Below are 12,050 nucleotides of genomic sequence, written 5' to 3'. Positions count from 1 at the left end.
CCTATATACCTCTACATATAAATATACTTATACACATACACCCACGCACTCGATTATACATACTTATACCCAACTATGTATTCTACCCATCTATATCATACACACATTCACAAACACACATACTATAATCAAATTCTATGAAATAATTTCGTTTTCTTTAAAAACCTAATAATTATCTGAATATGTTTACTCCCCAAATTCTTCCTCAAAATATCTGTTAAATGAATATTTTCCTTAATTTTTTCAAACTCTCTCCTCATATATCTTCTTTCTTTTCTATATTTATGACATTCTAATATAACATGCTCTACGGTTTCGTATTTTCCACAATCACATTTGCCAGTATTATGCTTTTGTATTTTATAAAGTGTAAAATTAAGTCCTGTATGTCCAAATCTCAACCTTGCTATCACTCTTTCCTCCTTTCTATTTCTTTTTCCACCTCTTTTTTCCCCTACTGTCTTCTGAATTTTATAAAACCACCCTGTTCTTCCTCCATCCCACCTTTTTTGCCATTCTTCCATCAGTTTTTGTTTAACTATACTCTTTCCCTCAGATTTACTTGTTTTAACTGTAAAACTAATAGTATTTTGAATTTTGAATTGTTTAACACTGACTAAGGATATAATAATACTGAATAATACTGAAGAAAAGCAGTTATAGAGGAGGTAAACTCGATGAAAAGTAAATTTTTAGAACATATCACACAATGTTGATGTGCGAGTCCTGAACAAATCGTTCACAACTCGGGAGTCATTTTGAATGAAACTCCTGATTCACTCGTTTGAATCAGGAACCACGAGTACGAAGTACAACTCCTGACTCAAACAAGTGAATCAGAACAGTGAAGGAGTGAGTTGTGCAGATGAGTCGTTTGTTACTGTTTGCAGCCTCCCAGGCCTGCAACAGTGCATATACCGGTACTCACGTTCTCTGGGAGATCCTCACTTATCTGCTCTGGACATTGCACAAAAGTAGTTGATCCCTCAAATAATCTGTTCCCCCACCAGAGGAGGTGCTCACATAGTCTCAAAGTAAGAAAGAACTTATTCACTAAATGTTATGTTCATCTTGCAAAAGTAACTAATAGGCTAAATAAAATAAATAAATAAATACAGAAATATTTAGTCAGTTCTACTCTGAAAATAAACTACAACTCTAGTATGTGACTCACTACTTTTGACATCACAACATCATTATTATTTTTGTGTTTTGCCATAAGTTAAAAAAATACTTTTCTTAGGTGCAGAGAGAAAAATAAATATTTCCTTTGTGACTCAGATGAATCAAATGACTCAAAAATCCGATTCTTTTTGGTGATTCATTTGAATTTGAATTGGTAAAAAGAATCAAACTTCCCATCACTACCGCACAATTCCTGCTATCAGTGTTAATGCAACAAACACAGAAGACAGCACAAAGGTTAATCCACAAAGGTAACATTAAAAAAAATCCTCCTCACTGCTCAGTCTAATGTCTCCTCAGTCACAACAAAACAAAAAGGTTAAATAGAGCAGATGTTCACCAGGAATGAATGCATAAGCTGTTTTTTTTTTTAGCTTGGTTGCTCCCTGGCAGAGTGGAGTCTGGAAGGCTTGGTTCACCCGGATGGGGCCTGAGGTAAACCTGATGGACAATACCAGCATCCCCCCTTTTTTAGATTTTACTGCTCCAAAGTGACGCCGGGAACAAAATGTAGGAGACAGACCACAGCAGGTAGTACACACACGCAGGGGGGAAGGAAGAGCAGAACACCATGACAACTCCTAAAAAAAAAAAAAATACACAAATAAAGTTGGGCTCAAGTTTACTTAAAAGCATCACAATGATTCTTTAACATAAGGCAGTGGATATTTTGGATCTGTTGTCTAAGAATCAAGACTTGAACTCTGGCTTTACCTCCAGCGTACACCACTTTCTTCCAGGTCTCTGACTCCAGCACTTTGTCATGGGGATAAAAGTTCTGACTGATCATGAAGAGGATCATGGCCACTGCGATGACCCGAAGCATGGCCAGGTTCCCACCCGACAGCAACGAAGCGCTGGCCAGGATGGCGGACGAGTAGATGCAGGGGAGGCCTCGGTACATGAATGGAATACCTGTCAAATAATTTTATAATAATTATCATCCCTGCTTTAAAACAAGAAGACATTGAAAAACCAAAAAGGATATTAAGGCCACTTTGAAGTGGATTTCTGTGGAAAAGTTATGAACAAACAATATCTTAACTAAATGTAGGCTAGATAATTTGTTGATTGGCCTCAGTTAGGAAAAAAAAAGTTTAAATCTGACATGACAGATGTGCTAACAGGTAGTCCTAATAACCAAAACCAAGATGGATTACTGCCATCCTGAAACAGCTCCAATCTCAAAACTTCATAACAGTTCATGCAAATAACATTTCACAGATCTTTACACTCAGTTTGCATTGTATGTAATTATTCACATCAAATTTTATGGTTATTTGCAATTGCAAATGGGGGCAGCAGCAGCCAGCTGTTACTATTCTGGTTTAGCTTGGGGGTACTCATGGGAACAATTTAATATTTCTGTCAAAGTAATCATGTAATGAAATACTAAAGGGTAGGTAAATGTTTAAATCACAGCATTTGCATGAACCATGATAAATTTTAAAGATTAGAGTTGTTTTAAGGTGACAGCAAGCCGTTTTGAGAGTGGGTCCACTCAGACTGTACTAACAGGTTAATAATGGCCTGTCTGAGTGGCGCCACTTCCACCGTACAAATATATAACACCATTTCTGAAAAGGTCGTGTAAAATGTAAATCAAAACAGAATGTAATCATTTGCTAATCTCATAAACCCATATTTTATTTGTAACAGAAAATAGTAAAGATATCAAATTTGTAAACTGAGAAATTTTACCCTTTTTTTTGTTTCTTTCAAAAAAGAAGGTAATTTTGAATTTGATGGCAACAACACATCTCAAAGGTTGGGACTGCATCCTGTCTTCTTCTAATTACAAACTGTAAATGTTTAGGAACCGAGGAGACCAGTTGTTGAATGTTGTCCCATTCTGGTCAGGATCTGAGTTTGAGTAATCTTTAGTCTTAGGCTTATTTTCATTTGTGTTTCGGTTATGATCTATGTGTTAAGTAAGTTCCTTGTGTTCTCATATTTAATATTGTTAGCTCTTGTGTGGTTTTTCTCCCTGTGCCATTAGTCACTCCCCCTTAGTCAGTAGTTTTCCATGTCAGCCTGCCTCACCCATCTGCACCTGTTCCTAGTTAGTAATCAGTCACCTGTGTTCACTTCCTCATCAGCCTCAGTCCTTATAATCTGATCCTCAGCTTCACTCACTTACTGGTTCATTATTGCAGAAATGCTTTGGTTGGTTTTTCCTTGTGGCTCCTTGTGGTTCCCTGAAGTTTATGGGGGTTTTTTCTGCCATGACAGCCTTTGTTTTCTAATTAATACATTTCTTTTTGAGTTCTGCATTCTGGGTCCAAATCTTCCACCAAACCAGACAGTTCTTGTCTGATGGAGGATTCTAGCAGCTGTTCAACTGTCCTAGGTCATTTTTACTAGATTTTTGTATTCATGATGCACCAAATGTTTTCCTTTGGTGAGAAGTCTTTTCTTCACTTTTCTGTATTGATGGTACCGTTCTAGACGTGTAAGCTGCCCATGATGTGGGCAACAATGCACCCCTATAGCATCAGAGAGGCAGGCTTTCAAAGTGTGCACTGATAACAGGGTGAATGGCCCCTCTTCCCTTTAAAAAGAACTTCAAATTTCAGTTTGTCTGACATGCCACCTGAGGGCCCTAACATTAGGACATCCAATACTGACTTTCAGCCTTGTTCTGTGAACACAAAAATTTCTACAGATTCTTTAAATTTTTCGATAATATTATGAACTGTAGAGGAAGGGGTATTAAAAATCACCATTAGCTTATCAGTCCTATCAGAAATAAACTCTATTTATCCAAAATGAGGTTATTCAAAGAGCTACGCATGTATCCGCAACAGGTATATTAACTGTTCATAACTTTTACACAGACTGCTTCAAAATGACCAAAATAATAATCATAGGTGCAAAGAAACTCAACTAACTCACCACTTGAGAAGAAACAAAGGCGGACGAACACGGAGAGCACGTAACACACGCACAGGATGTTGTCCATCATGTCGGATGTCCTCAGCAGCAGGGAAGTGGCAATCCCAAAGGTGGTGAAGTCAGCAAAATCATCCAACTTTGCACCTAAATCCAAAAATCAAAATTTGAAATATTCCAACTACTGACACCTGTGTCTAATTTATTGTAATTTCAATGCTTAAGCCTTTGTTGAATTTTTTTCATGAGTTTATATTTTAGAAGAAGCAGGTGCACCTACAGCTCTGTGGCAGGGTCAGGGCCCACATTCCTGCCTGTAGTTAGATGTATAAATGCAAAACATTTTCAGTGTCAGCCCAACATGCCTCCCTTCTATGAACAACATTCTCTGCTGCCTCGTTTCTTTATCCTGCAGAGCGCAGAGCATGTTATCAACAGATGACGATGAGGTGAATCAGACCGCTATGGAACCCCACACCCCAGGGGTCAAGAATTTCAGCAATTTCAGACATGTGGAGGAACTCGAAGCGATGGGATGAAACAGACAATTGGAGTGGGATCCCACAGATTTAGGCTGCTCAATCAGAAAGCAATTGTTTGGCTGACAAAAATACACCAGGGGAGCACAACAAGGTCCACCTGCACATGTAGTCATGCAGAAAAAGCCGCGTGAGACACAAAGCCCCCTGTGCAGCCCGCAGTGATGCACCCGGAGCTAATTTGGGCTTCTGAGATAATGTGAGCTCGCTCGGAGTGAGTGTTGTTTAATTTATACAACCCCATAAACTTGTACAAAAGTTATTCAGCCTGCTTTGCACCCAGTAGCGTAGAGTAAAATTCATACGCAACACTTTATTTGATTTCCCTTTGGGATTAATAAAATATTTTTGAATTTGAATTGAATTGAATTTAGAATAGTCATTTTTAAAGAATGTAGAGTAATTTTATTGAACGATATTTAAGGGGGGGCATTTGATATGATACAATTTTCACTTAAACCTCGAACAAGTGAAGGATTTCAGAGTTTAGAAGTGGCTAAAAGAAATGGGAGTTCAGACTGCACACTATAAAATATACATGACTCATCCCCTGGACGCTCTGTAAGACTAGCCAGAGTTTCCTTTGACTGGCTGTCTTTGTTAATGACTTTGCGCATCCAAATTAGAAAGTCCTGACAAAAGCCTGTGAAGCAAACCCTGCCACCAACCCAGCTGGAGTTAATCTGTGGTAAAAGCTATTGACCACAGCCCTCCACTTACCCAGCGCAGAGCACGCATTGAGTCGCCTGGCAACCGCTCCGTCTGCCAGATCCAGCAGGTATCCAATCAGAACCAGCCAACACGCAGCGTGATGGTGCCTGAACAAAACAAGTGAGGGTTAGCTTCAGCTATTTGATGACAGCAACCTTTTTCCAAATAGTAAAATATGTGCAAGTGTTTGGTAATGGGGGGAAAAAACTAAAGCTGGGCAGTTTTGCAAATAAAGGTAAATAACTGAACTCCCGTCTGTCAGACTTTCTGTCCTTTTTTAACATTTAATCCAGCTGGACTAATCGGCCAGGTCCAGAGGTGACTTTAAAGAGCAAAACACAACAGAAGACATACCCGATAAAAAACTAGATCCATTCAAATAAGGGGTTTATATTTTAGAGTTTAGATACACATTTTTTTGTGCATAATTTTTCACATAACATCTTGAAATCATGTCATTCCAGTTCTCTAAATTGTTGCCTTAAAGGCATATTTTGACCACTTTGAAGGGGTGTTCTGTGTGAAAGTTATGATCAGTGATCTTATCTGTTGTAGATAGTTTGATGAATGGCCACAACTTGTAGAAAAAAATATAATACTTACAGCTCATCAACTTGGACTATATTGACAAGCCAATAATGGCTTGTCTGACCGTTTGTTCTCGTGTGAATTAAGTTGTCCTGTGTGAAAAACTTGTTCTGTCTTTAACCCTGTTGTGATTTTGCCCCTCAGCGTCCGCGCTTAAAATGTGGTTTGGCCGCCGATACAAATCTTAAGCACAGATTCTGCTCTTTTCTCCTGCTGATAGTGAACTCCATGAACAGCGCTCACCCGTTGAGACTGCTGAGAATGGAGGCCATGCCCATGACCATGTTGGCCATCGACAGGGCGTTTGCTGCATTTTTACGTGCAAACTCTTTGATCTGGGGTCCCGTGGCGTGGTCATTCAGAAGGAGCTTGTTGGTGTACTGGAAGAAATCTGAGAACAAACAACAGCAGCAGTCAGTGGTCGTCCATGTTCAGGCGATAACCTCTAAGGTGATCGGATGACCATGCCAGCTGACCTTTTGATATGTTTCTTAATGTGAATATTTTACTCTATATAACTCATTCAGAGTCAAACTTAAGAGGGGTGGGAGTGAGGGGGGTAAACTAAATGTTTTAGTACATCAGCTTTTACTGAATAAGTATATTACACACCAGTTACAAAGTACTACTCCAAAACTGATGCCCCGCCTGATGTAAAAGAAGTATCACTTACCAAGATGTACGTTTTTTGGACGGAGGTCAACCTTACGATACATTTTCATTTTCAGATCAGAAACATGTGTTACTAGATATTCATTCAGTCAATGCAAAGTCTTCAACATGCAACAGTAACCAAGTGATTCATCATCTACTAATTATCTGTCATATCAATGCAAAAATGAAACATTTAACTTTTATGCACAAGAAAACAATCACATGCAGTAAACTTCAACAACAGCATCATAAGTGCATCTGAACAGGACATGTCAAGTGGTTTTTATTGAGGGGTCATTTGCTGGTGTGGGGGGGAGGGCAGGCTAAAACATTAAGGGGTTTAACTACATAAACCTCTGGCTACAGTCGCAGTGAGTCGGACCTACAGCACTGACCCATATCAGACAGTGGATCGATTAGCCTGTTAGAGCTGACCTAACACAAGGACGTGACTGTTCTGATCAATCAGTAACGCAGAGTGAAGCCACAACCTCCAAAGGGGTTTGTTGCTTTTGCAGCTAACCTTCGAGGGGTTAATGTGTAGTGTATGTGAAAAAAAAGGATTCTCCACCTCCTGATTTCTTTTGTTTTTGTGTCTCTCAATCTAAATCTTTAATGAGTTCTGAGTGATTTATTCAGGCAATATTGATAAAAAGTAAAAGCATTCCCTGAAGGAATGCACGTCGCCCGCCGCCTTTCATGCCAGAGGTTCAGACATGTTGAGAAATGATGGAGTTGTAGCCGTTTCGTTCAAACCTTCAAAATAACATTCTGTGTGATCTCATGGACTTGTGCAATATCTCAACTCTAGAGTTTTATTGAAAACCATCCAATGGTTCATGACATATTTTGCTAACAGACAAAGTTGACTCAAACAGTTATTTTCTAGGTTTGAAGCAAACATGTCACACGATGTGTAGATTACAGGGTATGTGTTAGGAAGGACTCTCAGCTACTACCATGCCAGGTTTCAGCACAATAGCTGTAAACGTGGGGCCATCTTTGTGTTATCTAAAGTCAGTTAGCTGTCGCGGCCATCTTGAATTGGGTTGAATCCAGACGTTAATCAGCTGTAGATGTCAACCCAGTGAAAGTTTATGTTCAGATCTGTTCGGTTGTTCATGAGACATTTTGCTACACAGTTCAGGCGCACGCAGACATGGGTAAAAACACTGTCACCCTATTGTTTCAGTTTGGGAAAGTGGATCTCAGACAGCAAAGGATACCTGCAGCATCATACTGACACCACCGTGCTTATCTGAAGACATTGTGCTCCTTAAGTGGAATTCTGTCCGGCTAGATTTAGGAAGAACTTAATCTTCCAAACTGTTCAAATTTCAACCAATCCCTATGTTCAAAGGTTGCTGTGTTGTAGTGAAATTCAGATGAGCCATATATATATATGTAGTAACTGTGACGTTCATGTACTTTGTTTTTGGCATCCAGCATTTTCAAGGTTTGGACAAGAAAAGGTCTACAGTTCCTCAGATATTTTCCTGAGACAAGTGACCTTGGACTCCTGTAATTTGTTTTGAGTTTCCTTTCAAACGGCCTCTAACAAATAAGCCTTTATAGACATACAGTACAACAATAACCCCCTTCTCCCTTCATCGCTGTTTCTGTTCATTTATTATCTGGTCAGTTTCAGCTAAGACCTGAAAGTAAACTTTATGCTTTATGAAATGGATAATTTAAGTCATTATTTGTTTAAACATGTCAAACTGGATTTTTTTTCAATGCAGTACATATTATTTATGCCCCCAAATAGACATTGTTGGTATAAAATAAACACATTTTACTGAGAAAGACACATAAAAAAGACAGTGCTGTATTTTTTTTTTGGTTAATAAGCAGTTTGTAAAATTAATCTTAGAACTTGATTTGTTCTGTTGTATTTAGGACATAATTTGCTCTATGAAAGTTGAAAAAGCTCCATTCATTAACTTACTGATGGTGCCTCACTATAGCCAAAAACTGGCCCTGAGAATTTTTTTTTAAACCAAAACAAAAAAAGCTTTGTTCTCTGTCAACATCCTCCTTTTAAAGCTCATTGTTTTCTCTCAAGTCATAGTGCTGTCCAAGACAGTATAAGCACAGATATTGACCTGCAAACTTTAAAAAAAAAATTTTTTAATGTTGCAGTAGCAACCCTTCATGAGATTTTCTCCCTGAACTTCCTGTGATTCCAAAGCCAGGCGAAAGCAAGAGACTCTTCATCTGAAAGAAAACAGCGAATGAGACAAAGCACACAGCCAATAACAACTTAAACTTTCACTTGACAGCTTTCTCATGTTGTGGACTCTAACACACAAGTTACCACCTGGCATTTCAGTAACAAATCTGCATAGGAAATATTACAGGAAACACATGGCATTTACTCCTAAAACCCTTAATTATCTTAATTTGCCAGATTACTAATTCAGTCACTTTAAATAGCATTACAGAGAAATACAGAACTCTAACCACTGATAAAGAGAAAAACTAGAGTGGCCAGCCCCAGCACAATCTATGCTAATGAGATGAGAATTTGTGCCGCCATTTTACTAGGAGCTACGTGTAGCAGCACAGGTGTGTTAGATACTGGCAGGAAGGCAGCAGACCGTCAATATCTGAGTGAAAAACTAAACTCAGTAAAGGAGTCCAATGTGTTGCCATTATTGGTACAATTTCAAAAAAATAATGTTGCATTATGTTTCCTAGATCTGTATTATTCCATATGAGTTCATAAATAAAAAAATATTTGTGCTTAAGTTTTAATAAAGTTCATAGTCATATAGTATTTTTATTCGTTTGGATGCAGTTCATTAATGTGCAAAAGTCTCCAATTAAAAAAAAATCTATGTAAAAGTTTTAACAACATTACAGTTGTTATTTTACTGTAAAAAAAGAAAGAAAGAAAAAAGTGAAATTATATTTCTGCTATATTGCCCACCCCAAGTTTGTACCCTCTCTTTAAGTTATTAGTCAAAGTGAAATTAACTCCAGACCCTCTGGTTGTACTGAGCACACTTTTGAAGTACTTAATTACTGAAAGTGGAGCTGTGTTCTGGTCCGGTTAGAATGATTAAAACATTTATTTATTTTATCACAGTAGAGGGAGGGCATTGGGTCAGTGTTTTGCCCCTGAAAACACCTGACAAGGCTTATTGGAAGGCCCATTACAGAATACTTCAGTCTTATGTTTTCAATAATATGGTGATATATTTTTATTTAAACAAAATGAGGCTCATCTCTGTGTGTTTCTGGACTGCTGACACGGCATACAGCACTCACAAGACGTAAACAATGTTTGGCTTCCACGTGTAAACAGAGTGATACACTTAGCTCCTCACAAGATGGCTGCCAAAACCTCACTTGGCGCTGTCAGTGGCCACTCCAGTGTTTCTCTGATTCAGTGACTCTAACAGCCTGTTGGCTGTCACTCTGAACCGCTAAGTGCATTTCTTTGGCTACTAATTAAAATGTGTAGGCTACATGTAGATAAAGATCCAGATTCAGAGACGATGTCAGTTTCAAGCAGGTCTTTGTTTCTGGATTCATGCCTTATGGGTGCAAGGCATGATGGGAAGGTTACGCAATACCCCGCTGTGTTACCAGGTAACAGCTAAAGAGAGTGCATGGAAAAAAAGAAGAAAAGCTCTCATCTCAGAGTGCACAACAGGTGGATTCAGATGAACAAAGTAAACTAACAGCACTTTCAAACTTAACTGTGATAACAACATATCTAGAATTATTACTTACATACAGTGAGTCCGAGGAGCTTCCGTTTGTGCATTAAAGCAACTTATTTTAATTATTGTAAAAGAATCATAAACAACTAGCACATAAATGAATAGTTTCAGTGCACAAAAAGTTTGAAGCTTTGATAATCACAGACTTACTCTGAATCAAATGTGGTGCAATACATATAAAATGCATTTTAGAGTACATTATAATGACTGATTGTTTTTTTCTTCCTCAAAATACATCAACATATCTGTTTCCCAGTGTAATCAGAGCACACCTCAACCATAAACTGGTGAACATTATTAATCCTGATCAGGAGGTGAGACTGATTTAAGAGGACATACCAGAGGAGGGAGTCAGGAGGATCATGGCTCACAGCAGCTGGGAGAAAACAAAAATGGCATTAGTTTTACAAAAGACTTCTTAGGACTTAAAGCTCCGAAGGTTCAAGCCTTAAGACTGATTCAAGATTAATAAAATGCGCTTTTTTCCCTCTCTTCAGAATAAACAGATCAGATCTGAGCAGTGAATGGCAACGTTTAGTGAAGATGCGTCACAGTGAGAAGTCCTGGACTGCCTGCTTTTATGGCTGTAAATTATAAACCAAAATATTAGATGGACAACAAGCTGCACACTGAGAGGCAGAAGCGTGTGTTTTGTCTGGAAGCAGAGTTAGTAAAATATCGCTTCCAGCTGCGCAGCGGGAGCCGCGCCGCACCGCGCCTCTCTGTCCTCAGCACCAGAGCTCTGCGCACAGCCTCTTAAATGCATCAACGCGGGGAAAACAACAAAAACAAAGTGAGCCTAAACCTGAGAAATAACATGTAAATATAAGTGAACACATGGAGATAAATGATCATTTCTATTTAATAACCCGGCACATGCAAAATGAGAGGAAAGTTGCGTAACTGCGTCTCAACAAATCATCCAAATTCTGACAAACTTAAAAAAAAAATTCGATGCCATGATCTTGTTGCAAAGTGTTTCTTACCTGAATGGAGCTCCACGGATGTCTTAGTCCACACAAATCAAAGTGATGGAGAAATGCGCTCAGCACAGACAATCTAAATGTGCTATTTCCTTTTTTTTAATTTCCCACTTAGAATAATTCCTGTGTAACTCTTCTCTGTTTCTGCGAGTTTAATGGTGTCAAACTCCAAATGTCGCACAACCAACCTGCCCCCAGTTAACTGGGCTGCCGTTTAAAGGCGTCCCGTTTAATACCGGGGACAAACCCGCTGGAATATTCCTACCGGATGTGACGTCACCAGCGCCAATTAAGAACAGGCAAAGCAAATAAAATAAAGAAAAAATAAATAATTTTAAGTTCTACCCTAACAGGCCAAAAAATTTCCAAAGCAAAAAGCTATTTGACTGCACACAAATGCAACACACCTGCACACCACCCCCTTCTCCACCCTATTACCACTGAAGACCAAACCATAATCTGTCACTTTAATAACTAGAAGCACTCCGGGAGCGCACATGTTGCCCCACACATGTGATAGCTTTTTATTTTGTCTTCTGTCAGTTTGTATCTGATGAAATCAGTTGAACCCATAGAACTGTACTACCTCTATTAGAAAACATAATCCTACAGAGTTTGAATGCATCGAATGCAGAAAAGGACATTGCTATCGACTTGATAACAGTTTGGTGCCAGTGTTCATGGTTTATATATATATATATATATATATATATATATATATATATATATATATATAATTACTGATCAAAGAGACATTACATTTTCTG

At 38.6% G+C, this 12,050-nt stretch overlaps 1 protein-coding gene across 1 annotated transcript; it reads right to left on the bottom strand.

Annotated features, from left to right (window-relative positions):
• Positions 1-1,526: 1,526 nt before the first annotated feature.
• Positions 1,527-11,693, bottom strand: tmem269 (transmembrane protein 269). The gene is made up of 7 exons (XM_017419104.3): positions 11,287-11,693; positions 10,640-10,676; positions 6,159-6,306; positions 5,337-5,434; positions 4,081-4,224; positions 1,900-2,100; positions 1,527-1,766 (listed from the first exon to the last, which is right to left on the bottom strand). Exons 2-7 carry the CDS (start codon positions 10,662-10,664, stop codon positions 1,657-1,659), a joined length of 726 nt encoding a protein of 241 aa, XP_017274593.1. The 5' UTR covers positions 10,665-10,676; positions 11,287-11,693; the 3' UTR covers positions 1,527-1,656.
• Positions 11,694-12,050: the final 357 nt, after the last annotated feature.

This window comes from Kryptolebias marmoratus, linkage group LG8 (genome assembly GCF_001649575.2).
Source record: "Kryptolebias marmoratus isolate JLee-2015 linkage group LG8, ASM164957v2, whole genome shotgun sequence".
NCBI classification, from domain to species: Eukaryota; Metazoa; Chordata; class Actinopteri; order Cyprinodontiformes; family Rivulidae; genus Kryptolebias; species Kryptolebias marmoratus.
Note: the sequence above shows the minus strand (reverse complement) of the source record. Positions and strands in the feature narration are given on the sequence as shown.

Bases quoted from the DNA above. Each gene is read 5' to 3' on its own strand.
- tmem269 (XM_017419104.3), bottom strand. From the start codon at position 10,664: ATGATCCTCCTGACTCCCTCCTCTG. The intron at 6,307-10,639 runs GTATGTCCTCTT...GTTTGTTCTCAG, and splicing joins CCTCCTGACTCCCTCCTCTG to ATTTCTTCCAGTACACCAAC. The intron at 5,435-6,158 runs GTGAGCGCTGTT...TGTTTTGTTCAG, and splicing joins ATTCTCAGCAGTCTCAACGG to GCACCATCACGCTGCGTGTT.